At 38.2% G+C, this 24641-nt stretch overlaps 1 protein-coding gene across 1 annotated transcript in view; it reads right to left on the bottom strand.

The window, feature by feature from the left end:
- The window catches only part of DDX4 (DEAD-box helicase 4), a 134949-nt gene that overhangs the window by 93985 nt on the left and 16323 nt on the right, over window positions 1-24641 (bottom strand). Inside the window, exon 2 of the mRNA XM_037798993.1 lies at window positions 13832-13892. Within this exon, the coding sequence (XP_037654921.1) occupies window positions 13832-13892 (61 nt within the window). The remainder of the gene's footprint in view (window positions 1-13831; window positions 13893-24641) is intronic.

Genomic DNA, 24641 nt, shown 5'->3' with positions numbered 1-24641 from the left:
CTCATTAGAAACCATGGGAGTCAGAAAGCAATGGGATGACATATCTAAAAGTACTTAAAAAAAAAACCGTCTATGTGCAGCAAAATTATCCTTTAATAATGAAAGAAACAAAGTCATTTATAAACAAAAGTTGAAGGGGTTCATTACCAAAATACCTGCCCTATGAAAAATGCTAAAGAATCCTTCAGGCTGAAATAAAAGTACACTAGATAGTGACCTGAAGACATAAGAAGAAACAAAGAACACTGGTAAAGAAACACAGAACACTGTTCCGGTTTGCTAATGCTGCCGGAATGCAAAACACCAGAGATGGACTGGCTTTTATAAAAGGGGGTTTATTTGGTTACATAGTTACAGTCTTAAGGCCATAAAGTGTCCAAGGTAACGCATCAACAATCAGGTACCTTCACTGGAGGATGGTCAATGGCATCCGGAAAACCTCTGTTAGCTGGGAAGGCATGTGGCTGGCATCTGCTCCAGAGTTCTGGTTTCAAAATGGCTTTCTCTAAGGACGTTTCTCTTTAGGTTTCAGCTTCTCTCCAAAATGTCACTCTCAGTTGCTCTTGGGGCATTTTTCCTCTCTTAGCTTCTCCAGAGCAAAAGTCTGCTTTCAAAGGCCATCTCCAAAATGTCTCTGTAAACTGCAGTTCCTCTCTCAGCTCTTGTGCATTCTTCAAAGTGCCCCTCTTGGCTGTACCAAGCTTGCTCCTTCTGTCTGAGCTTATATAGTGCTCCAGTAAACTAATCAAGGCCCATACTAAATGTGCAGGGCCACACCTCCACGGAAATTATCCAATGAAAGACCTTGCCCACAGTTGAATGATCACATCTCCATGGAAACATCCAATCAAAAGTTTCAACCCAATCAACACCAACATGTTTCCTGCCCACACAAGACTGCATCAAAGATAATGGCATTTGGGGGGACATAATAATCCAACCCAGCACAATAACTAAATATAAAATTCTGAATTATTGTACACTGGGGTTCTAACTGCCTTGTTTTGTAACCATTTATGACTTAAAAGGCCAATGTGTAAAACAATAATTAAAATCTATGTAAATGGGCACACAATGTATAAAAATGTATTGTGACACAACACCATTAAAAAGAGGAAGGGAAGTAGATGTATAGAATTAGTGCATTTTTATACTACTGAAACTAGGTATTATTCAAACTAGGTTGTTATTAGTTTACAATGTTAATTGTAATCACAAAGGTAATCATTAAAAAATTAAAAATACAGAGAAAGGGGAAAAAGAAGGAAATAAAAATGGAACACTACAAAAAAATCAAATAATTACCAAAAACACTGCAGTAATGCAGTAACTGAAAACAAAAACCATAGAAGACATACAAAAAACAGATAAATGGCATCCACATCTAGACAGAAGCTCAATAAGGAGAGGATTTGGACACTATAAAACAATTCACCTAACAGATACATATAGAACATTCAACAACAGCAGCAGAATATAGATTTTTCTCAAGTGTACAAGGCTCATTTTTCAGAACAGACCATATATTAGGCCACAAATCCAATCTCAATAAATTTTATTTTTTTTTCATCATATAGTTGTGTATTCATCACCACAATTGATTTTGGAACATTTTTATTAATCTAAAAATAATAATAAAAATAAAAATAAATAAGAACACCCAAAACATCCCATACGCCTTATTCACCCCCTTATATATATCTACATACACACACACACATACACACACACATACACACACACATACACAGAGTCTTTATTTTATTACTCATCTGCCCACATATTGGATCCAAAGAGTGTCGGTCACAAGGTTTTCACAATCACATGGTCTCACAATAAAAGCTAATCAGTTATACAATCATCGAGAATCAAGTCTATTGCATTACAATTCAACAGTTTCAGGTATTTCCTTCTAACTATTCTAATACACTAGAAACTAAAAAGGAATATCTACATAATGCATAAGAATAACCTCCAGAATGACCTCTTGAGTTTATTTGAAATCTCTTAGCCACTGAAACTTTATTTTGTTACAGTTCTTTTCCCTCTTTGGATCAAGAAGGCATTCTTAATCCCAGGATGCCAGGGCCAGGCTCATCCCTGGGAGTCATGTCCCATGTTGCCAGGGAGACTTACACTCCTTGGAGTCATGTCCCACGTAGGTGGGGAGGGCAGTGAGTTTACCTGCATAGTTGGCTTAGAGAGAGAGGCCACAAATGATCAACAAAAGAGGTCCTCTAGGGAGTGAGGGGCGGGGGGGTAGAGAGAGTGACTCAGGCATAGCTATAAGTAGGTTTAGTCTCACCGTTGGAGAGAGAAGTTTCCTAAGGGCAAGCCTCTAGATCCAGGGCTTGGCTTATTAAATTGGGAGCCCCTACTGCTTAAGAGGATAGCAGGAATTGCTCAGGTAGGGAAGTTTAATAGTTCCACATTTTGCCCTGGTCCCTCAAGGGGACTTTGCAAATATCTTTTTTATTTTTTCTTTTTCAATGTGGAGATATATGAACCTTTAATAGGAATGTAAAATAGTGCAGCCACTGTGGAACACAGTTTGACATTTTCTCAAAAAGTTAAGCACAGAACTACCGTATGACCCAGCACTCCCACTTTTAGGTATATACACAGAGGGACTGAAGACAGGACTGAGATAGATACTTGCTCACTGATGTTCAAAGCCAAAAGGTGGAAACAACCCAAGTGTCCATCAAACAATGAATGAATAAACAATTTTTGGTATATTCATACAATGAAATATTATTCACTCATAAAAATGAGTTTCTATTATATGCTACATCATGGATTATTATTGAGGACATCAGGTTCAGTGAAACAAGTTAGACAGAAGGACCATAATGTATTATTTCATTTATATGTGATAACTAGAATATGCAATACATAGAGGCAGAAATTAAATTAGGGTAGGGGTGAAGGGAGATACAGAGTTATTGTCTAATGGCTAAGCAGTGTTTGGGTGATGGAAATTGTTTCATAATGTGACGGTAGAACAGAATTTTTTTGTTTGTTTTGAAATAAATTCAAAGTTACATGAATAGTTGCAAAAACAATACTAGCCCCATACACAGAATTCCATCATACCCTGACCCCCCTTCCCTGATAGCTCAATCCACCAACTTTAACATGCTGTCACATCACTATTTCTTTCCCTCCCTCCCTCTCTCCCTATCTATCATCTATCATCTATTTCTCTGTCTTCTGAACATAAGAGAGTTAGCTGCACACATCCTTGAACATACACTGTAATTCACATATGTACTTCCCATGAACAAGAACATTCTTTTACATAATTCCATTAAGCGCAGCTAAGAAGTATAAGAGATTCAACAATGATACAAAGCTTACATTCTGTATTTCCTTTTCCTTATGTCTCAACTGTGTCCCTTAGAGCCACCTGTCCTCCACCCTCCAATCCCACCCAAGTTCATCCTTAGCATTCAATTGTCGTCTAGTTAGGCTTTTTTTTTTCTTTTTTCAATTGTGGAAACATATATACAGCCTAAATCTTCCCATTCCACCCCATCCCTAGCCTTCCATTAGCGGGATTAATCACATTTAGAATGATGTTATGCTCTTTCCCACCATCCATTACTAGAAATTTCCCTTCACCTCAAACAGCAACCCTACACTCCTTTCTTAACTCCCCATTGCCCCTTCCCCCATTTCTCTTAACCCAAACTCTACTTTTCATCTCTATGGTTATATTCTCTGATAATTTCTTTGTGTTTACTGTGGAGCTTAAAATTAACCTCTTAAATCCCTATCAATCTTGTTTTTCTTTGATACCAACTTAATTTCAATAGGACACATAAACTATGTACTCCTCCATTCCCCCACTTTTATATAGTTCTTGTCAAAAACTACATATTTTACATTGAGTTCAAAACCATCTATTTGTCATTAGAGTTTGTGTATTTTGTATCATGTAGGAAGTAAATAGTGAAGTTACAATTCAAAAATTATTGACTTCTATTTGTATTCCATTGTGTTTGGAGAATGTTCTTTGAGTATATTCAATTTTTTTTTTTTAAATTTCTTGAGGCTTGTTTTATGTCCCAGCTTATGGTCCCTTCTGGAGAAAGATCTGTGATCACTAGAGAAAAATGAGTGTCCTGGTGATTTGGGATGTAAGGTACTATATATGTCTGTTGAAATTCTCTATATCTCTTTCTCCTTTCTTTGTCTCTCTGTTGGTAGGGCTTCCTTTAGAATCTGAAGTAGGGCAGGTCTTTTATTGGCAAAGTCTCTCAGCATTTGTTTGTGAAAAATTTAAGCTCTCCCTCAAATTTGAAGGAGAGTTTTGCTGGATAAAGTATTCTTGGTTGGAAATTTTTCTGTCTCAGAATTTTAAATATGTCATGCCACTGCCTTCTCGCCTCCATAGTGGCCCTGAGTAGTCACTACTTAGTCTTATGTTGTTTCCTTTGTATGTGGTGAATTGCTTTTCTCTTGCTGCTTTCAGAACTTGCTCCTTCTCTTCAGTATTTGACAGTCTGATCAGAAGATGTCTTGGGGTGGGTTTATTTGGATTTATTCTATTTGGAGTTTGCTGGGCATTTACACTTTGTGTGTTCATATTGTTTAGAAGGTTGGGGAAGTTTTCCCCAACAATTTCTTTGAATACTCTTTCTAGACCTTTACCCTTCTCTTCCCCTTCTGGGACACCAATGAGTCTTAAGTTTGGACGTTTTATTTTATCTATCATATCCCTGAGATCCATTGAGATTTTTTCAATTTCTCTCTCCATTCTTTCTTTTGTTCTTTCATTTTCTGTTCTGTGGATTTCTAGGACACTGAGACATTGTTCAGCTTCCTCTAGTCTTGTATTGTGAACACCCAGAGTCTTTTTAATTTGGCCAACAGTTTCTTTTATTTCCATAAGATCTTCTATTTTTTTATTTACTCTTGCAATGTCTTCTTTATGCTCTTTTAGGGTCTTCTTTATGGCACTTATATCCTGGGCCATGGTCCTCTTGATGTCCTTTAAATCCTATGCCATGTTTTCGTTCTTTGATTGTAGCTCTTTGATTAATTTTGCGAGGTACAATGTGTCTTCCAAAATCTTGATTTGTGTGTTTGGAGCTGGATTCTCCACATCGTCTGGTTTTATCATATGCATTAAGATTTTCTGTTGTTTTTGGCCTCTTGGCATTTGTTTTGCTTGATAGGGTTCTTTCAAGTTGTATCAAAAAAAAGGATATTGATCTAATTTTTCAGAGACACAGTTTAGTGACGTACACTTTCTCTAACTAACCAGCAGATGGCGTCTGTGAGTCACCCACATCCCTCAAGTCAGTTCTCAACCTTTTTTCCACGGAGTGTGGGGAAATAATTCTTGTGTGTTCTGTTGGAGAACTCAGTTTGGGTGTGTTGCTGGAGCCCTCCGCCCTGAATGTGGGGCGTGTGTACAGGTGGCCAGGGAGGAAGGGCAGTTCTACTGTTCAAATCTCCCAGGTTCCAGGAGATTCAAGGCCGCCGCAAGAGACTAAGCCTTCATTTCAGTTCAGCCCCAGACTTTCTCTCTCGCTGTCCCACAAACCACTGGACTTGGCATAGCGCCCCTGAGTTCTCCGAGTGGATCCCCCCTCCCAGCCATGATCCTCCCTCAGCCAAGGGAATGCCATTCTACATCTTCCGTGTGCGCCATCCCTCAAGGGAAGCCCTGGGCCATTGGGCTGTGCCGTGGGGCTCTCAGCTCATTTCAGAATGCAGAATGTCTGAGGCTGTCTTTACTGCAACGCCTTGTGGGCTGAAAACAGCTGAGGTTTTCTCCACAGAGAGACAGCGATGGACCGAAAAACTCCCAGGTTCACCCGTCAGCCAGATATAGCACCCGCTCCTCTGGGCTCCCTATCCTGAGACAGATATGTCCCCCGATTCTCCCAAGGTCAGTTGTCACCAAAAGCCTCTGTCTGCTTGTCAAGGTTTCACTGTCTGTATTGAGCAGTTAATATTAAAACCTCACTTGGAGATGGGCTGAGAAAGTGCACGGCGCAGCTTCTGTGAGGGAGGGGCTCTCGGCTCTAGGTTCTCGGCTCTCAGCGCGGGTTCGCAGTTTTACTTACAGATTTTATGCTGTGATCTCGGCCATTCCTCCCAATTCATGTCGGTGGATGTTGAGTGTACAGTCACGTTTGTCTCCCAGCTATTAATCCAGGTTATTTACTGGTTTTTTGTTCATTTATGAATTGTTCTGGGGGAGACTAAGTCTTTCACTTCTTTCTATGCCACCATCTTCCCAGAATCATCCACAAATACCTTTTTATGTTATGCCCAAAATCAATAAATTTTAAAAGAATGAAATTATACAAAGCATCTTCAACCACAATGGAGTGAAGTTAGAAATTAACAGCAGAAAACTAGAAAATTTTTAAATATGTAGAAATTAACACACTCTTAAACAATCAGTGGGTCAAAGAAGAAATCAAATGTTAATTTGGAAAATACATAGAGACAAATGAAAACAAAAACACAACGTACCAAAACCTATGGGATGCAGTGAAGGAAGTGCTCAAAGAAAAATTTATAGCTATGAATGCCTATATTTTAAAAAAGGAGGATCACAAAACAATAATCTAACTTCACAACTAGACAAACTACAAAAAGAAGTGCAAACTAAACTCAAAATTAGCAGAAGGAAGAAAATAATAAAAATTAGAGCAAAGGTAAATGAAAAAGAAAAAAAATACTATCAACAAAATTGAAACTTAGTTCTTTGTTAATATTAATAAAATACACAAACTTTTGGCCAGCCTGACAAAGAAAAAGAGAGAGGACACAAGCAACAAAAATCAGAAATGAAAGTGGTATCATCACTACCTACATTAGAGAAATAAAAATGACGATAAGAGTATACTATCTATATGGTAACAGAATAAAAATTTAAAAAAATAAATCCATGGAACTACACTACACAAACATGGTACCCTAAGTTAAGCTATGGATGATAGTTAATAGTACAATTACAAAATTGTGCTATCATTAATTGTAACAAATGTTCCACACCAATGCAAGCATTAGTGGTGGGGTGCTATATGGGAATACTGTATTTTATGCAAGATTGTTTTGTAAACTCACAACTTCTCTAAATAAAAAATTTTACAAAAAGAAAAGAGAATACTACCAACAATTATACACCAACAAATTAGATAACCCTGATAAAAGGAAAAAATTACTGGAAACAAATTACCAAAGCTGACTCAAGAAGGAACAGAAAATCTCAACAGACACATTACAAATAGAGACTGAATCAGGGATCAAAAATCTCACAAGAAAGAAAAGTCCAGGATCAGATAGCTTTACTACTGAAATCTACCAAACATAAAAAGAATAAACACCAATCCTTCTCAAAATCTTCCAAAAAGTAGGAGGAATATTTCCTAACTCATCTTATGAGGCCAACATTACCCCAATAACAAACCTAAATTTAAAAAAACAAGAATTTTCTGTAATTTTCTTTACAGACCAGTATCTCTTATATAGATGCAAAAGTCCTCAACAAAATACTTGCAAATGGAACCCAACAGTATATTAAAAGGTCTACGCACCATGACTGTTCTGGTTTGCTAATGTTGCTGGAATGCAAAACACTAGAAATGGATCGGCTTTTATAAAGGGAGTTTATTTGCTTAGAAAGTTACAGTCTTAAGGCCATAAAGTGTCCAAGGTAAGTTATCAATAATTGGATACCTTCACTGCAGGATGGCCAATGGTGTCCAGAAAAAGACCTCTGTTAGCTGGGAAAGCACATGGCTAGCCTCTGCTCCAGAGTTCTAGTTTCAAAATGGCTTTCTCCCAGGACATTCTTCTCTAGGCTGCGGTTCCTCCAAAATGTCACTCTTAGTTGCTCTTGGGGTGTTTTTCCTCTCTTAGCTTCTCCAGAGCAAAAGTCTGCTTTCAACAGCCGTCTCTCATCTGCAGCTCCACTCTCAGCCCCTGGGAGTTCTTCAAATTGTCCCTCTTGGCTGTAGCAAGCTCACTCCTTCTGTCTGAGCTTATATAGTGCTCCAGTAGACTAACCAAGGCCCACGCTGAATGGGTGGGGCCACGCCTCCATGGAAATGATCTAACCAGAGTTATCACCTACATTTGGGAGGGTCACATCTCCATGGAAACAAAGAATTACAATCTAATCAACACTAATACGTCTGCCCATACATGATTGCATCAAAGATAATGGCATTTTGGGGGACATAATATTCAAACTGGCACAATGACCAAGTGGAATTTATTCCAGTAATACAAGGATGGCTCAAGGTAAGAAAAATCAATGTAATACACCCACATTAATAGAACTTAAACACACACACTCACACACACACACGATCATTTCAACTGATACAGAAAAGGCACTTGACAAAATTCAACATCCTTTCATGACAAAAATACTTGGAAAACTAGGAATGGAAGGGAATTTGCTAAACATGAGAAACTGCATTTAAGGAAAACCCACAGCAAACATCATCCTCTAGGGTCAAAGACTGAACTTTCCCCCTAAAGTCATGAACAAGGAAAGGCTGCCTGCTTTCATGAACTGCTATGCAACACTATACTGGAAGTTCTGCCACAGCAATCTTCAGGACCTTGCAATAGCAATGTTTTCTTAGACTTTATACCCAAAGCACAAGCAACAAAAGAAAAAAAATGCAAATGTGACCCTCATCAAAATTTAAAACTTTTATCATGAAAGTAAAACGAACTACACAATGGGGGAAAATAGTTAGAAACCACATATACAATAATGGTTTAAAATCTAGAATATAAAGAAATCCTAAAAGTCAACAACAAAAAGACAACCCAATTAAAAAATTGGCAAAACATTGAATACAAGATATACAAGGGGCCATGAACCACCTGGAAAGATGTTCAACATCATTAGCCATTAAGATAATGCAAATCAAAACCACACTGAAACACCATTTCACACCAACTAGAATGGCTACTATTAAAAAAAAAAAAAAAAGAAAATTACAAGTGTAGAGAGGATATGGAGAAACAGGAACACGCATTCGTTGTTGCTCAAAATGTAAAATGGTCCCACAGCTGTAGAAGAGTTTGGTGGTTCATTAGAAAGTTAAATATAGAATTACCATACAAACTGGCAACCCACTTCTCAGTATATACCTCAAAGAATTGAAAGCATGGTCTCAAACAGATATTTGCACACCAATGTTCTTAGTGGCATTATTCACAATTGCCAAAAGATGGAAGCAATTCAAGTGTCCATTAACTGAAGAATGGATAAACAAAATGTGGAATACAAACACAATGCATTATTCTTCAGTGGTAAAAAGAACTGAAGTTCTGACACATGCGGCATCATGGATGAACCTTAAAGACATCATGTTGACTGAAATAAGCCAGACACAAAAAGACATATATAGTATTATCTCACTAATATAAAATAATTAGAATAAGCAAATTCATAGTCAGAAACTAGAATATAGGTTTTCCAGAGGCTGGAGTAGAGGTGGGGAATGACGAATTAATGCTTAAATTGTACACTGTTTCTATTTGGATAATGGAAATGTTTCGGGGATGGATAGTGGTAGCATAATATTGTGAATGTAATCAACAGCACTAAATTATATATCCGAATGTGGTTAAAAGGGGAAATTTCAGCTTGTATGTATGGTACTAAAATAAAACTTTTTTACAAAATCCATAGTACTCTGCAACACAAATAGTGAATCCTAAAATAAACCATGGACTATAGTTACTAGTACAATTATTAAAATGTTCCTTCATCAATTATATTAAATGTATCACACTAATACAAGGTGCTTAATAGGATGGTATATGAGAACTCTGTATTTTAAGCATGATTCTTCTGTATACCTACAACTTCTCTAATCAAAAAATGTTTACACAACAGATAGATGATAGATTAATGGATAGACAGAATGATATAACTGCGGCAAAATCTGGGTATCGGGGGGGCGTGTCATGTTGAAGTTCTATACATTGTTTTTGTATTATTATTGCAACTTTCCTGTAAAGTCTGAAGTTATTTCAAAATAAGTTTTTTAAAAAAGCTATAGGACATGCAAGCAGACTGGAAATTCCAGTAAGAGTTACTGTTGCAGTCTTAAGTCCAAAATCCACAGGGGAAGCTGGCAGGCTGTGAATTCCATTAAGAGGTGATTTTGAAGTCTTGAGTCCAAAATCTGCAGGGAAGGTCAGCAGGCTGCAAACTCAGAGAGGAACAGATGATGTAGTTTTGATGCTGAATTTCTTCTTTCCCTTGAAACCTCAATTCTTTGTTCATAAGGCCTTCAACTGATCGGCTGAGGCCCAACCACATTCCAAGGTAATCTCCTTTACTTAAACAACTGATTGGAGATGCTAATCACATCTACAAAATATTTTCCCAGCAATATCCAGGCCAGCGTTTAACCAAACTGGACACTACACCTTAGCCAAATTGACACAAAAATAAACTATCATACGGAATCTTCAAGAAAAGCATTTGGCAAAGGTACACAGCTTTATACTTTACAAAATGACCTTTACATATATTTATTCATTGGTCTTATGCTTATCACAATCCTGTTAAGAGGCAGGGTAGGTGTTATCAAGTTTGTTTTGCCCATTTGCTTTTGGAAAAGATTAAGGTCACTCCCATTATAGCCCATAAGAGCTAGGCTAGATCTCAGGATTTCTATTTCAAAACTGTGAACTTTATATGCATTCCAAAAAACTTTTTAAAGATTTAAGCTAGTAGCAGACATGGACAAAAGAATAAGATAACAACCAAAAAGAAAACTTAGAGTCAATGAGTCAATGATAGCCACAGGTTAAGTAAAATTAGATGACTAGAACAAGTGGTCAAATTCAAGATAGTTAATTATTAGATATGCACAAGGAAACGATCACTTATTGAGCACCAACAGGTATTAGGCATCATATTAAACCTTTTATATATTAACTAGCTTATTATTAGCGCTTCAAATTTATGAGGTATTATCCTCATTTTCAAAACAAGAAAACAAATATAGCCTAGAGAGGAGCTAGGCAATTTTCCCAAAGTCAGAGACAGTACAAAGATTGGGCTTCAATTTGAACCCAGTTTATCAAATTTAAAATCCTACTTATTGAAGCCCTATACACACCCTATACACATTCTCTACAACAAATATATCAAAGTACCTTGCCATTTCCAGATGACAAATTAGAGGACAAAGTTAAAAAAAATCTGAGAAAATACTCCATTAGTCACTCCAACTTGAGAAATAAAACAGAAAACATTTACAATTATTTTTAAGAATAACAGGAATTATCACACAAGTTTTTTTAAAAAAAGCTCAAGAGGAGTCTAAACATGATGATTCAAAAATAGAAGATTCTAAATAAGAAGTTGTCTTTTTGCTATTAGCACCCATTTCAGAGAAAAATAAGCAATTATTGGGGTTTCTTTTAATCATTTAATTTTTTTTTAGTTTTAAAACTCACAGTAGTTTCAGGGGTTATTGTTCTCACTTTTATGAATGTAATTAAATATACTGAATTTGTATATGCATTGTGCATCAATTAAATAGTTTAAAAAAAAACTACCACCTGGCCTGGGCTAGACAGTTCTGAGGACAAATTCAAATAAACATGTAAAAAACAAGCAATTTCCTTGTTCCAAAACTTATTAGAAAAGATGAAAAGCCTGAAACCAAAATCAAATGAGGATGAGAAAACAAAACTACAGACCAGTCTTACCTATGAATATTAATTCAAAAGTAATAAATAAAAAAATTTCATTCAATAAAATAGCCATGGAGGACTTATTCCCAGAACATAAAATTAGTTCAATTTTAAAAATCCATTTATTTCACTACATTAATAGATTTAAAAATGAAAACAAAAGAAATTAGTAATTTCAAAAAAAGATTGGTAACATTCAACTGCCATTCCCGAACAAAACTAATATTCAAGTAAAAATGGAAAGACATTTCCTTGGTGTGAAAAAATACCTATCAGAAGCCTAGAACAAATATCTTGCTTAATTTCAGAAATTTAGGAGTATTCCCATTGAAGTGAAGAGAAGCCTAGATGCCTGCTGTAGCTACTCACTGAACTATAGATTTTATCCAGTGCTTTAAAATAAGAAAAAAGGAGTAACAAAATTGCATTAGAGTTGAAATTTGCACCATGTATCAATAGGAAAGGACAGTGGAATTCAATTATATATGTGGAAATATATGTAGAGTTCTACAAAACTCAGAGTCACTGGACTATCACTGGTAGCTAACACTGGGGGCCAAGATTTCAAATAATTATTTTATTTTCCTACCTCTATATTTAAAAATTTTTGAAGTATATTTAGTTATCAACTTAATATTCATTGGTTTAGCATATTTTCTTTGGTGTGGTATATATTTCTGTAATAAGAAAACCTATGTTCATGAAAAAAATTTTTAACTTAAAAAAAATAGTAAAAGAACTTGTTATGCAGAAGAAAATGAACAGGCAATCTATATTTAGCCATAGTTTTTGTAACATATGGAGCTTGAACATTCCCAGATCTAATGCTAAGAAAAGTTCTGGATTTTAATTGGTGGTTATTCAACCTAGCTTCCTGACGATTCCACCAACAAAACAAAAACAAAGTTATACTTTAATATACCATAACCTTAAACTTTCATCCCTTTACAAAAGTTGGCTTCTGTTTTACACACAAAGAACTGGTTTCTCCTGATTACACAGCAATCTATGCAAACAAACATATTAAGAAGTACAGGTTATTTTTACCCATTTGTCCTTTTTGAATACTTCATGTGTACACACAAACGGTTTATATGCAGAAAACAAACAGCCTTTTGCTGGTGTGTCAGCAAGCAGCAATTTCAAGAACTTCTATTTGAGGACCTGAATATTCTACATTATACCACTCATTTAAATTTTTATGAAAGATAAATGTATTTCAACAATAGCAAAGGCATCTCTTCCAATCTTAACTTTTATTGCCAAGAGAATTACCCTGAACTTAGGATCTACAAGAAATTAAATATGTTTTAACCTAATGGATTCTGACTTTCAAATTTCCCCTCATATTTTAGAAACTAACCCTTCACAGGATTTTTCACTTTAGGTCAGGCTTCAGTGAGCCATCAGATCCCTTGACAATTAAAGGTTTTACCTCACCATTAGTTTTTGATTAGAGAACTTCATTTCAGCCTGCTTTGGACTTCAACAAAGCAAAAGACTACTGCAATGAGTTTAACTTTCTAGACAAAGTCCTACCACTTCTACCCATCTTCTCTTTCACATCAATTCTTGTAAAATATTTAGGCAACTGAGGTGAAAACAAGGGAAGGAAAAAAACAGCAGGAAGGATATGGGCGCCCTCATCCTGACAATTTCTCTTCTATTCCCAAGACCTTTCCTATATTAGTTCTCTGACCCCCAAAAAATTAATGGTATCTTGATGGTATGGCAGGTTTAGCTTAAGCAGTTGTCATCCTGACAGATCACCAGCTTTGCAATCTGCTTCAACAACCTTATTTTCCAGTACCCTAACCCTATGTCAGGAACCCTGACAACTCCCCAGTAGCCTGGAAGCCATATATGTAACTTCCAGGTTGGGCAAAGGTTTTACAGCAACCCGCTAAATCAAGTAGTATATTCAATAGCACCACTCTCTCTCCTCCTCCCTCCCTTCCTTTATCCAGCAGTGCTCCCATCCCAAAATATTCAAAACAGAATGAACTCTCACTGGAATTTAAAACACCATTCTACCTAATAACAAGATGGGTACTAGTCAGCTTCTTATTAACTAAATGAAGCCTTTAACCTACAAAGAGTTACACATTTTTACCTTAACACATACCTGATGATGAAGATGTAGTCCTGTTAAAAGTGTCTCCATTTGTTCCAGAAGAATACTTATCCTGTAACAAGAAGAAAAAATTCTAGTCTACTTTGAATAATATCTATGCATCATCTATTTCACAAAAACTGACAAAATTATAACTGGGCTTTGTTCAAAACAAAACAGTAGCAGGTTGTGAGATTTCCTGGACCACTATATATTCCTTTATTAACTATTCCCAGACAGCTGCACTTTAACATGTATGCATATCATATTAATATATCACTTAAAACAGGGATCAGCAAACTAGAACCATGAGCCAAACTATCCTGCTGCCTGATGTAAATAAAGTTTTACTGGAACACAGCCCACTTGCTCATTTAGGTATTTATTGTCTATGGCTACTTTCACACAACAACAGCAAAGCTCAGTAGCTCCAACAAAGACCATATTGCCTGCAGTCTAAATTATGTACTATCTGGCCCTCTGCAGAAAGAGTCTGCTGACTCTTGACTTAAAAATTTCATCATTTAAGTAACCAATATACTTGTAAAGAATAATAAAATATTACCACTGTATAAATAAAATCCGATCAACTCAATACAAATCAATGCCTGCCAACATACAATATAGTTTGCAGAGTTCAGTATTTTACAGTATGCTCATCAATACTGTAGAGAGTAAAAGATTACTGGGTTGCACAGTTTTTACAGAAAAGTATTACAGAAATTTATTTTTAAAACTTCTGTTTATATAAAGTGAAAAATTAACATATTAAAATATTTTAAAAGAAACCCACTCTAACATAAAGAAAATCCACTTATGCACTAAAAACAATTCATATCTACCCTGCCCTGTACTACAAATCCAATGAAGTACATCATCAGCTATAAAGCCAGAATACTCATGGTTAATTTCAATCCAAATTATCACAGGAATAGTTGAAGATTGTCTTTGATGCTCTCAAATGCTTACTGTTCCATCTTCCTGGCTTTAATCTAAAAAAAAAATTGTACCCCTATTAATGTACATGCAATTCTTTGCAGTAGCACCATGACTGTTGGACTCAGAAAATTCAATAAACTTTGTTATAAAGTCAGTAGCTTAATACCAAGTTAACTTTGGAACCTTCTAACATTTCTTGGGGTATCTCTGGTTAAGGACTGTGCTGATTTGGATATATGTCCCCCAGAAAAGCCATATTTAATGCAATCTTGTGGGGGCAGAATGATTAGTCTGTTGATTAGGGAGGAAACGTTTGATTAAATTATTCCCATGGAGATGTGGACCCTGCCCATTCAGGGTGGTTCTTAATTAAATCACTGGAGTTCTTTAAGAACAATTGAGTGAGATTTCTGGAGACAGTCATTGAAAGCTGATCCTTGGAGATGCAGACAGAAAAACGCTTTGAGATGCTAAGCTAAGAGATGCTAGCCCAGAGTTTACTCTGGAGAAACTAAGAGAGGACCCCCAGACAGTCAGATGCACAGGAGCTGAAGAGGCTAAGAGAGACAAGCCCAAAGACATTTTTGAGAATGCCATTTTGAAACACAACCCAGGAGCAAAGGAACAACAGATGCCAGCCACATGCCTTCCCAGCTGACAGAGGTGCTCCAGATGCCTTCAGCCATTCTTCAGTGAAGGAGTATCCTCTTGTTGATGCCTTAGTTTGCACACTTTCATGGCCTCAGAACTGTAAATTTGTAACATAATAAGCCCCCTTCATAAATGCCAATCCATTTCTGGTAGTTTGCATAGTGGCAGCTCTAGCAAACCAGAACAAGGACAATTTAAGTAATTTTTTTCTTGTTTCTAACTCCTAGGGTGTCCTTATTAAATAACTCTCATTTCCTCTCATGTAAGCTTTCCCTATTAAGGCAAAACCTTCAGAACAAAGTTCTGAAATTCTTGCACATGACAGTCAGAATTCACTAGTGTAAAAATGAAAGATGACCTAAAACGTACATATGATACTTGAATCCACTGACTGCATTAGAACAGTTACAAGTTCCTTTAAGTAAGTCCCAAAGCTGCAGGTGAAAAAACCCCTGCAACTGGGTCTCTCAGTTCCCATCTTTGATGATAGGAAGGCTTCCTTATTCTCATTTCTGCAACTGGGTTTGTCAGTTCCCATCCTTGATAAGAGGAACAAGGCGTTAATCTTTGCTATTCTTTTTAAAACCATTTGCAATTAGGAGAGGCTAAACCTGCTTATAATTGTGCCTACAAGTCTCCCCCTGAATGCCTCTTTGTTGGTCATATGTGGCCCCTTCTCTCTAACTAAGCCACCTTGGCAGGTGAACTCACTGTCCTCCCCCCACGTGAGATCTGACTCCCAGGGGTGGAAATGACCATGGCAACACAGATGACTCTCAGGGATGAGTCTGAACCCGCATGATGGGATTGAGAACACCTCCTTGACCAAAAGGGGGATGCAAGATGAAACGAAGTGAAGCTTCAGTGGCTACGAGATTTCAAATGGAGTCAAGAGGTCACTCTGGTAGACATTCTCAGGCACTATACAGATAACCCTCTTTAGGTTTTAATGTATTGGAATGGCTAGAAGCAAACACCTGAAACTATCAAATTCCAACCCAGTAGCCTTGACTCTTGAAGACGAGTGTATAACAATGTAGCTTACAAGGGGTGACCGTGTGACTGTGAAAACTTTGTGGACTGCACTCCCTTTATCCAGTGTACGGATGGATGAGGAGAAAAATGGAGACAAAAACTAAATGAAAAATAGGGTGGGATGGGGGGGGAAGATTTGGGTGTTCTTTTTTACTTTTATTTTTTCTTATTCTGATTCTTTCCAGTGTAAGGAGAATGTTCAAAAATAGATTGGGGGGATGAATGCACAACTATAAGATGGTACTGTGAACAGGTGATTATACACCATGGATGACTGTATGGTATGTGACTATATCTCAATAAAATTGAATTTAATTTAACAAAAAAAAACCTTTGCAATTAAATCTTACTCTTTCCCAGTGATGCCGATCTCTCTAACAAAGGGAGAGTCAGTCAACCTGAATAATAAACAAGACTTCAAAACTTGACCAAATCCCCTGACCAAATGACCAAATGGTCTCTGGACCAAACGTTTACATTCTAGTCACATCTAAGCAATCTTATTAGCCCAAAGAGAACTAGATCATGCTCCCTAAACTTCTGATCATACGCCCTAATTTTTCTCATTTCCTGAAGAATCCTTCAACATCATCTTCCTGTTTTTCCTTTCGTTCCCCTGATTTTCTTTGATTCCAATGATGTATATAAGCCTAGCTCTCACAATCCTTTGGGGAGGCAGATTTGCTTGAGACCCTGAGGTCTCCGTCCCTGTCTCTAAAGCTATTAAATCACTTTCCCTTGCAACCAAACCAGTGAGACACATCATTCATGCTGCACCTGGCAAGGACCCAAGACCCACAGGGTTGCCATCACATGGAGTGCACTAAGTTAGGAATATTCAGGTTAATACTTATTTTCCAATTTTTTTTTCTTCTCTACAATAACATAAAGTCACTAAATGACTTTCAAAAACACTTACATAAAGATTGGAAGTCATTCAAACATTTTTATAAGTTATCATGAAAAGCAGAACGACAACAGTTTTCTTGATATGCCTTGGCTTTTTGTAATTGCCACAAAAGTTACAGCTGATGACTACCAAAGATACTGAAACAAACAAGAATAGTGACCCAATTTTCCTTATTTAAACTGAAACCCTGAGGACTTTTTTCTTGTTTCTAGTGGCCAAAGTACTATTGGGCAGATAGAGTCAAAAAAGGTTGCTTTCATAAATGACATAAAGCTGGTAAAAGATTAAAGACATGCTCTTGCACTAAAAACTGAAAAGCTATTATTAAATGATCTTCTGTCTGTGGGAATTTAATTTTCCACATACACTTAACTTATAAATACCAAGGCAAATTGTGAAGCATTTTCTTTTTTAAGAAACTATATTTTTAAATAAGATTTGTTTCATCACAAAAATTCTTAACCTTTTTCATTATCTTTAAAATCAGACTAAAAATTTTAACTTTACATTCCCCTCCAACTATTGCACTACTTCTCTGCCCCCCTTTAAAAAAAATCTTATCTACAATTGCTGCCTCCACTTTCTCATATCCCATTTTTCCCTCAGGCCACTCCATCTAGCTTCTATCCCTACCTCTCCACTGAAAATACTTTTAATAAGGAAATTATGTATTAAATTACTACTATATGTCTCATCCTACCATACCTCTCAGCAACATCTGAAACTGCTGAGGTTTTCTCCCTTCTTATAACATTCTTCTCTGGGCTTAAGGAACACACTCTCCCAGGTTTTCCTTGCCACTCCCTCCTCAGGCTCTGCCTTTACCGGACCTCTAATGTTAGAGTGACCCCTGGCTCACAGCAAGACCCTCTAGTCAATTATACTCTTTTCTCTGACTTCAACATCTGACTTCAAGAGATCTTATAACTTTAAATCCCATTAATATGCAGAAAATTCTCCTCTCCTAATCAACAAATTTATATATCCTACTGACTGGATCCCAACTTGTATGTCTTCATAAGCATTTCAAATTTAACACAGCAACAACAGAATTCTTGATTTTTTTCCTCCCATACCTGTTCATCTTTCACAAATTACTCATTTCAGTAAATGGCACTATTATCTACCTAACTGCTAAAGTTAAAAAACCTAGTCCTCAAAGATGGTGGAATAGGATAGGCAGAACTCACTTCTCCACCATCGAACAACTAGAGAACAGGCAGAAAACAACCAAAGCAGCAGTCCCAGAGAAAGACTGCTGCATTATGTAAGGAAGACCTGGATGAAAAAGCAGAGAAACTATGACTAAGAAAGTGGGATGAGTGTACTCATTCATGACCACCCCAAACCCCGAACCCCATCACGGCACAGTGGCTGGATCAGGCATCCCTCCTTTGGCTGCCAGCTTCGGGAGTTAACCCCCTCTGTCCTGAGTGCTTAGAGTTCCTGCGGAGGAACCCAGGAGCCAGCAGACTCATTGTCTCTACAGAGACACACTGCTTTGGTGCCCAGTACCCAACCCCCATCCCTGGGACAGGCCACTGTGGGCACCTAAAACTGGGGGAAACTGGAAAGCCCTCCTCTTGGCAGCAGAAGGGAACACAGAGCACTGCTGATCTGACAATTGGCCGGTGAGAGACCTCTGGATCTCACTGCCTCTATTCTTTTTCCAAGGAGGCCCAGGGCACTCACTGTGTACACAAGTGGAGAGGCAGGGGCAAGGGACCTGCACCGCAACGCCAGGTGCTCTTCCCCCAACTCCAAAGACCTGTGGGTTCATTCCGGCCTGGGTCATGCAAGCTTAGTAATAGTAGCACACTTCTGGGCAGGCTGCTGGCTGTGAAGTTGAACTCCTCAGTCCCATAGCAAAGTCCTTACATACTAGAGTCTGGGTATCACCAGACCAACGTACCCACAAGCCGACTCTCCAATGAGGTCCACAATGCCAGTCCCTACGCCCAGAGTCAGTGGCTACCAGGGCTCACAGAGGCCTGACTGGATTTTACCTGGTCTAGACCCTGCCTAGCAGGCCACTGCAATAGGGAGAGGCAAGGTTGTGGGAAGAGGCGGCCCAAGAATGCCATCTGCTGGGAAGTCTGGGAAAGTGCAGTCTGGCAAGCAGCTTTCCTGCCCAGCCTCTGACAGCCATCGGAGAAGGGCTCTGTCACCTGCATAAGACCCCAGCCTCGTTTTGTCTGGGAATTACTGAAAAACCAAGCACCAAGGGATACCTTCAACGCAAACACAAGCAACAAAGTATTACATGAGTGAGGGAAACCTACTTTCAAAATAACCTTATCAAGATAATAAAATGCCAAGAAATGGGCAAAAAATTACACAGCATATGAAGAGGCAAAAAGATATGGCCAAGCCAAATGATCAATATAAAAAGCCAGAGGAGGCACAGAATTTGGAACAGCCAATAGACAATGTTCAAACAATTCTCCTAAATAACTTCAACAAGATGGCTAAAGAGGTAAATGGTATCAAGAAGACACTAAAAGAACATAAAGAAGACTACAATAAATGGAAAAACAGCAGATCTTATGGCAATGAAAGACACTGAAGATCAAATTTTAAATGTACTAGAGACACACAATAGCAGATTTGAAGAGGCAGAAGCAAAAGTGAACTAGAGGACAAACAACTGAATTAGAATGCACAAAAGAATAATGGAAAAGACGGAAAAATTTGAATTGGATCTCAGGGAAATGAGGGACAAAATGAAACACACAAATATAAGAATCGTTGCTGTTCCAGAAGAAGAGAAAATGGCTAGAATGATTATTTGAGGAGACAACTGGGGAAAACTCCCCCACCCTTAGAAAAGTCATAAATATGTAAATCAAAGAAACCCAACAAACTCCAAATAGAATAAATCCAAACAGACCCACTCCAAGACACATACTTATCAGACTATCCAGTGCCAAAGAGAAAGAAAGAGTCCTGAAAGCAGCACAAGAAAAGAAATACACCAAATATAAGGAAGGCCACATAAGACGAAGCACTGACTACTCATCGGGCACCATGGAGGTGAGAAGGCAGTTGTATGCTATATTTAAGATTCTGGAAGAGAAACTGCTATTGAAGAATTCTTTATTGAGCAAAGCTGTCCTTCAAAAATAAGGGAGAGGTGGAATCATCAACATGACATAAACAGCTACTGAAAACTTCTCTCCAGGGATTCAATGGAAAAAAGGACAATTCTGATTTGTTTGAAATCCTGCAGAAGGATAGAGACTGGAGAAAGACCCTGAAAATGCCAAATTGAAGAAAGAGAAGAAATATCAGGTAGGAATTTTCCATCCCAGACCAGACGGTTCTCTCCCCTTCCCCTCACTCAGTCTCTATATGGGAAAGGCATAGAAACAGGACCAGAACCCTCCCACAAGGAACACAGATTTTAAAATCTCTCAGCAGTGAAAAATACCCTCACTGTTTTAAGACCGGGTGGCTGGAGGACATTTCAAGGCCCAGATCAGTGAGGGACAAAGAGACTAAGTAAACGTGGACACAGACTGCATTTCCAGCCCTGGGTCTGAAAGTCCTTCCCCAACCTTTGAGGGAAGCAGCAGCCCTTGGCTGTTACATTGCCTTGGAGATAGCTGGAGTGCTGGGTTGGCTGAGGGGGTACTTTGCCACAGGTGGAGCCCCACACTAAGCCAGATTTTGGCCAGGAAAATGAGGGCACAGGAATCCCACATTTTCAGCTCACCTGGGTAGATAAAGCAGCCTCTGAGAACCATTAAGTTAATGAACAGCCCTATCTACTGGACAGTCTGGAAAATGCAAAGGAAGTAAAAATACTTTTTAAACGATGCTTCAGACCCTTTCTTAGGAGCACAGGAGCTAGTCTACATGCCCTGTATGGAAACCTGGCCCTGTTTAGGCTGAGAAATAGGGAAGACTCAATGGTGAAAGCGGGGCTCTAAAACCGGTGACCAGTGGAAAACAGAGCACCACTAGAAGCCAGCAGATATGTATTACCACACACAGTGAACTTCAGGGGTGCTGAGAGCCCACCTCCCACCCCCTGTTTTTGGGGGAAGACTGAGGGGCCAAACCAATCTGACAACTGGCCAGGGAGAGAAACAAGGAAAGACACAGATCAAAGTCAAATAACAAGAAAAACCAACCTCCTGAATAAACCAATCAAGAAAATCAGATGCCTAGACAGCAAAAAAATCATGAATCACATCAGGAAATTGGAAGATATGGCCAAGTCAAAGGAAGAAACTAACACCTCAACTGAGATTCAAGAAGTTGAAACAACTAACTAGAGATATTCAAACAAATCTTTTAAATCAAATCAACAAGTTGAGAGAGAATGTGACAAAAGAGATGAAAGATATAAAGAAGACAATGGGTGATCAAAAGGAAGAATGCGTAAGCTTGAAAAAACAAATGGCAGAATTTATGGGAATGAAAGGCACAATAGAAAAGATGAAAAACACAGTGGAGACATACAACAGCAGCCTTGGAGAAGCAGAAGAAAGGATCAGTGAACCAGAAGACAGGACATCTGAAATCCTGCACACAAAGGAACAGATAGGGAAAAGACGGAAAAATATGAGCAGGGTCTCAGGGAACTGAATGACAACATGAAGTACACGAATATACATCTTATAGGTGTCCCAGAAGAAGAGAAGGGAAAAGCGGCAGAAAGAATAATAGAGGAAATAATCAATAAAAATTTCCCAACTCTTATGAAAGATATAAAACTATAGTCTAAGAAGCACAGTGTACCCCAAACAGAATTGATCCAAATAGACCCACTCCAAGAAACCTACTAATCAGATTTTCAAATGTCACAGAGAGAATTCTGGAAGCAGCAAGAGAAAAGCAATCCATCACATACAAGAGAAGCTTGGTAAGTAAGACTAAGTGTGGATCTCTCAGCAGAAACCATGGAGGCAAGAAGGCAGTGGTATGACATATTCAAGATACTGAAAGAAACTGCCAACCAAGAATCCTATATACTACAAAACTGTCCTTCAAACATGAGGGAGAGTTTAAAATATAACAGTTAAACAGACACAGAGAGTTTGTGAACAGGAGACCTCCTCTACAGGTAATACTAAAAGTGCTACAGACAGATAGGAAAAGACAGGAGAGAGAGGTTTGTAGAAGAGTGTGGAAATGAAGATATCAGGAGACAGAAAGAAGGTACAGATTGGGCTTTGATGCTGAACTAGTATAGACTGTCCTAGAGGACTGATTATGTAGATCCAGAAATGGATGGCACAATACTGTGTGATGGTAGCACAATATCATAAGTACACTGAAAAAAGATGACTGTGAATACAGTTGAAAGAATAAGGTTAGGAGTAAGCATGACACAAGAAGGAAAGATAGAAGATAAAGACTGGGACTGTATAACTTACTAAAACCTAGAGTGGTCAATAAGTGTGATTAAATGTACAAATATAAGAATGCTTTTGCATGAGGGAGCAGAAAGAAGGAATGAAGTTGTGAGCTATGCAACTAGGCAGACTGTGAGGACAGTAGATTGAGTGAAATAAGCCAGAAATGAGAAGACAAACAGTATAATGCCTAATATGAACTAATGATGTGCAAACTCTGAGAATTGAATCTGGGAGCATGGGTCATCAGGGATAGGCTTATGTAAAGGTTCCTGGATTGCAAGCTCTTAGAGCAGTCATGTTTATTCATGAGTTGTAACAGTTATTTCTAAATTTTGAGATGCTGAGCTGTTTGTGTGTCATGTGGTTGGTCCCTGGAGCTTCAGGTGTCTGTGTGGTGCCTGGAACTCAGAGCCAGAGTTCAGCAGCTGTGAGTGTCACATTGCCCCATGAATTAACTGTTAAATAGGCTGAAAAGGAGATCAGACTTTGACTGGAGAGATGAACAAAACAGACTTGACTGAGATTGGGGTAGATCAGACTAAAGGGTAGAGGATGACATTAACTGTGTTTTAAAACTTTGGCTTCTGTGTGGGAACAAAGGAAGAGATATTTATTTGGTGCCTAATCTAAATTTTCTGTAGACACTATATAATTTAACTTATATGGTCAGTTTACTCAGATACTATAATTACATGGAACCTTGACTAGGGAGTGAGATCTTGTTGGTTTGCACAGGATAGCATGAAGCCCCGATACAACCCAAAGTAATTTGGGCAAAGCCTCCTCGAGGGAGTGGGGAAAAATGTGGAAATATTAAACTTCCCCAGATGGGGATTTACTGATATTCTCACAAGCAATGGGGACTACCAGTTAGTAGGCCAAGACCTTCATCATGGGGCTTGCCCTTATGAAGCTTGTTAATGCAAAGGAGAAGATAAGCCTCCCCAGAATTGTGCCTGAGAGTCACCCCCAGAGAACTTCTTTTGTTGCTCAGATGTGGCCTCTCTCTCTAACCCAACTCAGCAAGTAAACTCACTGCCCTTCCCCCTACGTGGTACATGACTCCCAGGGGTGTAAGTCTCCCTGGTAATGCAGACATGACTCCCAGGGATGAGCCTGGACCCTGCATCATGTGACAGAGGAAGTCTTCTGGACCAAAGGGGAAGAGAAATGAAACAAAACGCTCAGTAGCCAAGAGATTTCAAGTTGAGTTGAGAGGTCATTCTGGAGGTAACTTATTTTTTTTTTTTTTTTTTTGGTTTTTATTTTTTTATTTTTTTTTAATCATCATTTTATTGAGATATATTCACATACCACGCAGTCATACAAAACAAATCGTACTTTCGATTGTTTACAGTACCATTACATAGTTGTACATTCATCACCTAAATCAATCCCTGACACCTTCATTAGCACATACACAAAAATAACAAGAATAATAATTAGAGTAAAAAAGAGCAATTGAAGTAAAGAAGAACACTGGGTACCTTTGTCTGTTTGTTTCCTTCCCCTATTTTTCTACTCATCCATCCATAAACTAGACAAAGTGGAGTGTGGTCCTTATGGCTTTCCCAATCCCTTTGTCACCCCTCCTAAGCTACATTTTTATACATTTGTCTTCGAGATTCATGGGTTCTGGGTTGTAGTTTGATAGTTTCAGGTATCCACCACCAGCTACCCCAATTCTTTAGAACCTAAAAAGGGTTGTCTAAAGTGTGCGTAAGAGTGCCCACCAGAGTGACCTCTCGGCTCCTTTTGGAATCTCTCTGCCACTGAAGCTTATTTCATTTCCTTTCACATCCCCCTTTTGGTCAAGATGTTCTCCGTCCCACGATGCCGGGTCTACATTCCTCCCCGGGAGTCATATTCCACGTTGCCAGGGAGATTCACTCCCCTGGGTGTCTGATCCCACGTAGGGGGG

The sequence above is a fragment of the Choloepus didactylus genome, chromosome 11, assembly GCF_015220235.1.
Source record: "Choloepus didactylus isolate mChoDid1 chromosome 11, mChoDid1.pri, whole genome shotgun sequence".
Classification (NCBI taxonomy): Eukaryota; Metazoa; Chordata; class Mammalia; order Pilosa; family Megalonychidae; genus Choloepus; species Choloepus didactylus.
The sequence above is the reverse complement of the archived record's forward strand: the minus strand, read 5'-3'. Positions and strand labels throughout refer to the sequence as shown.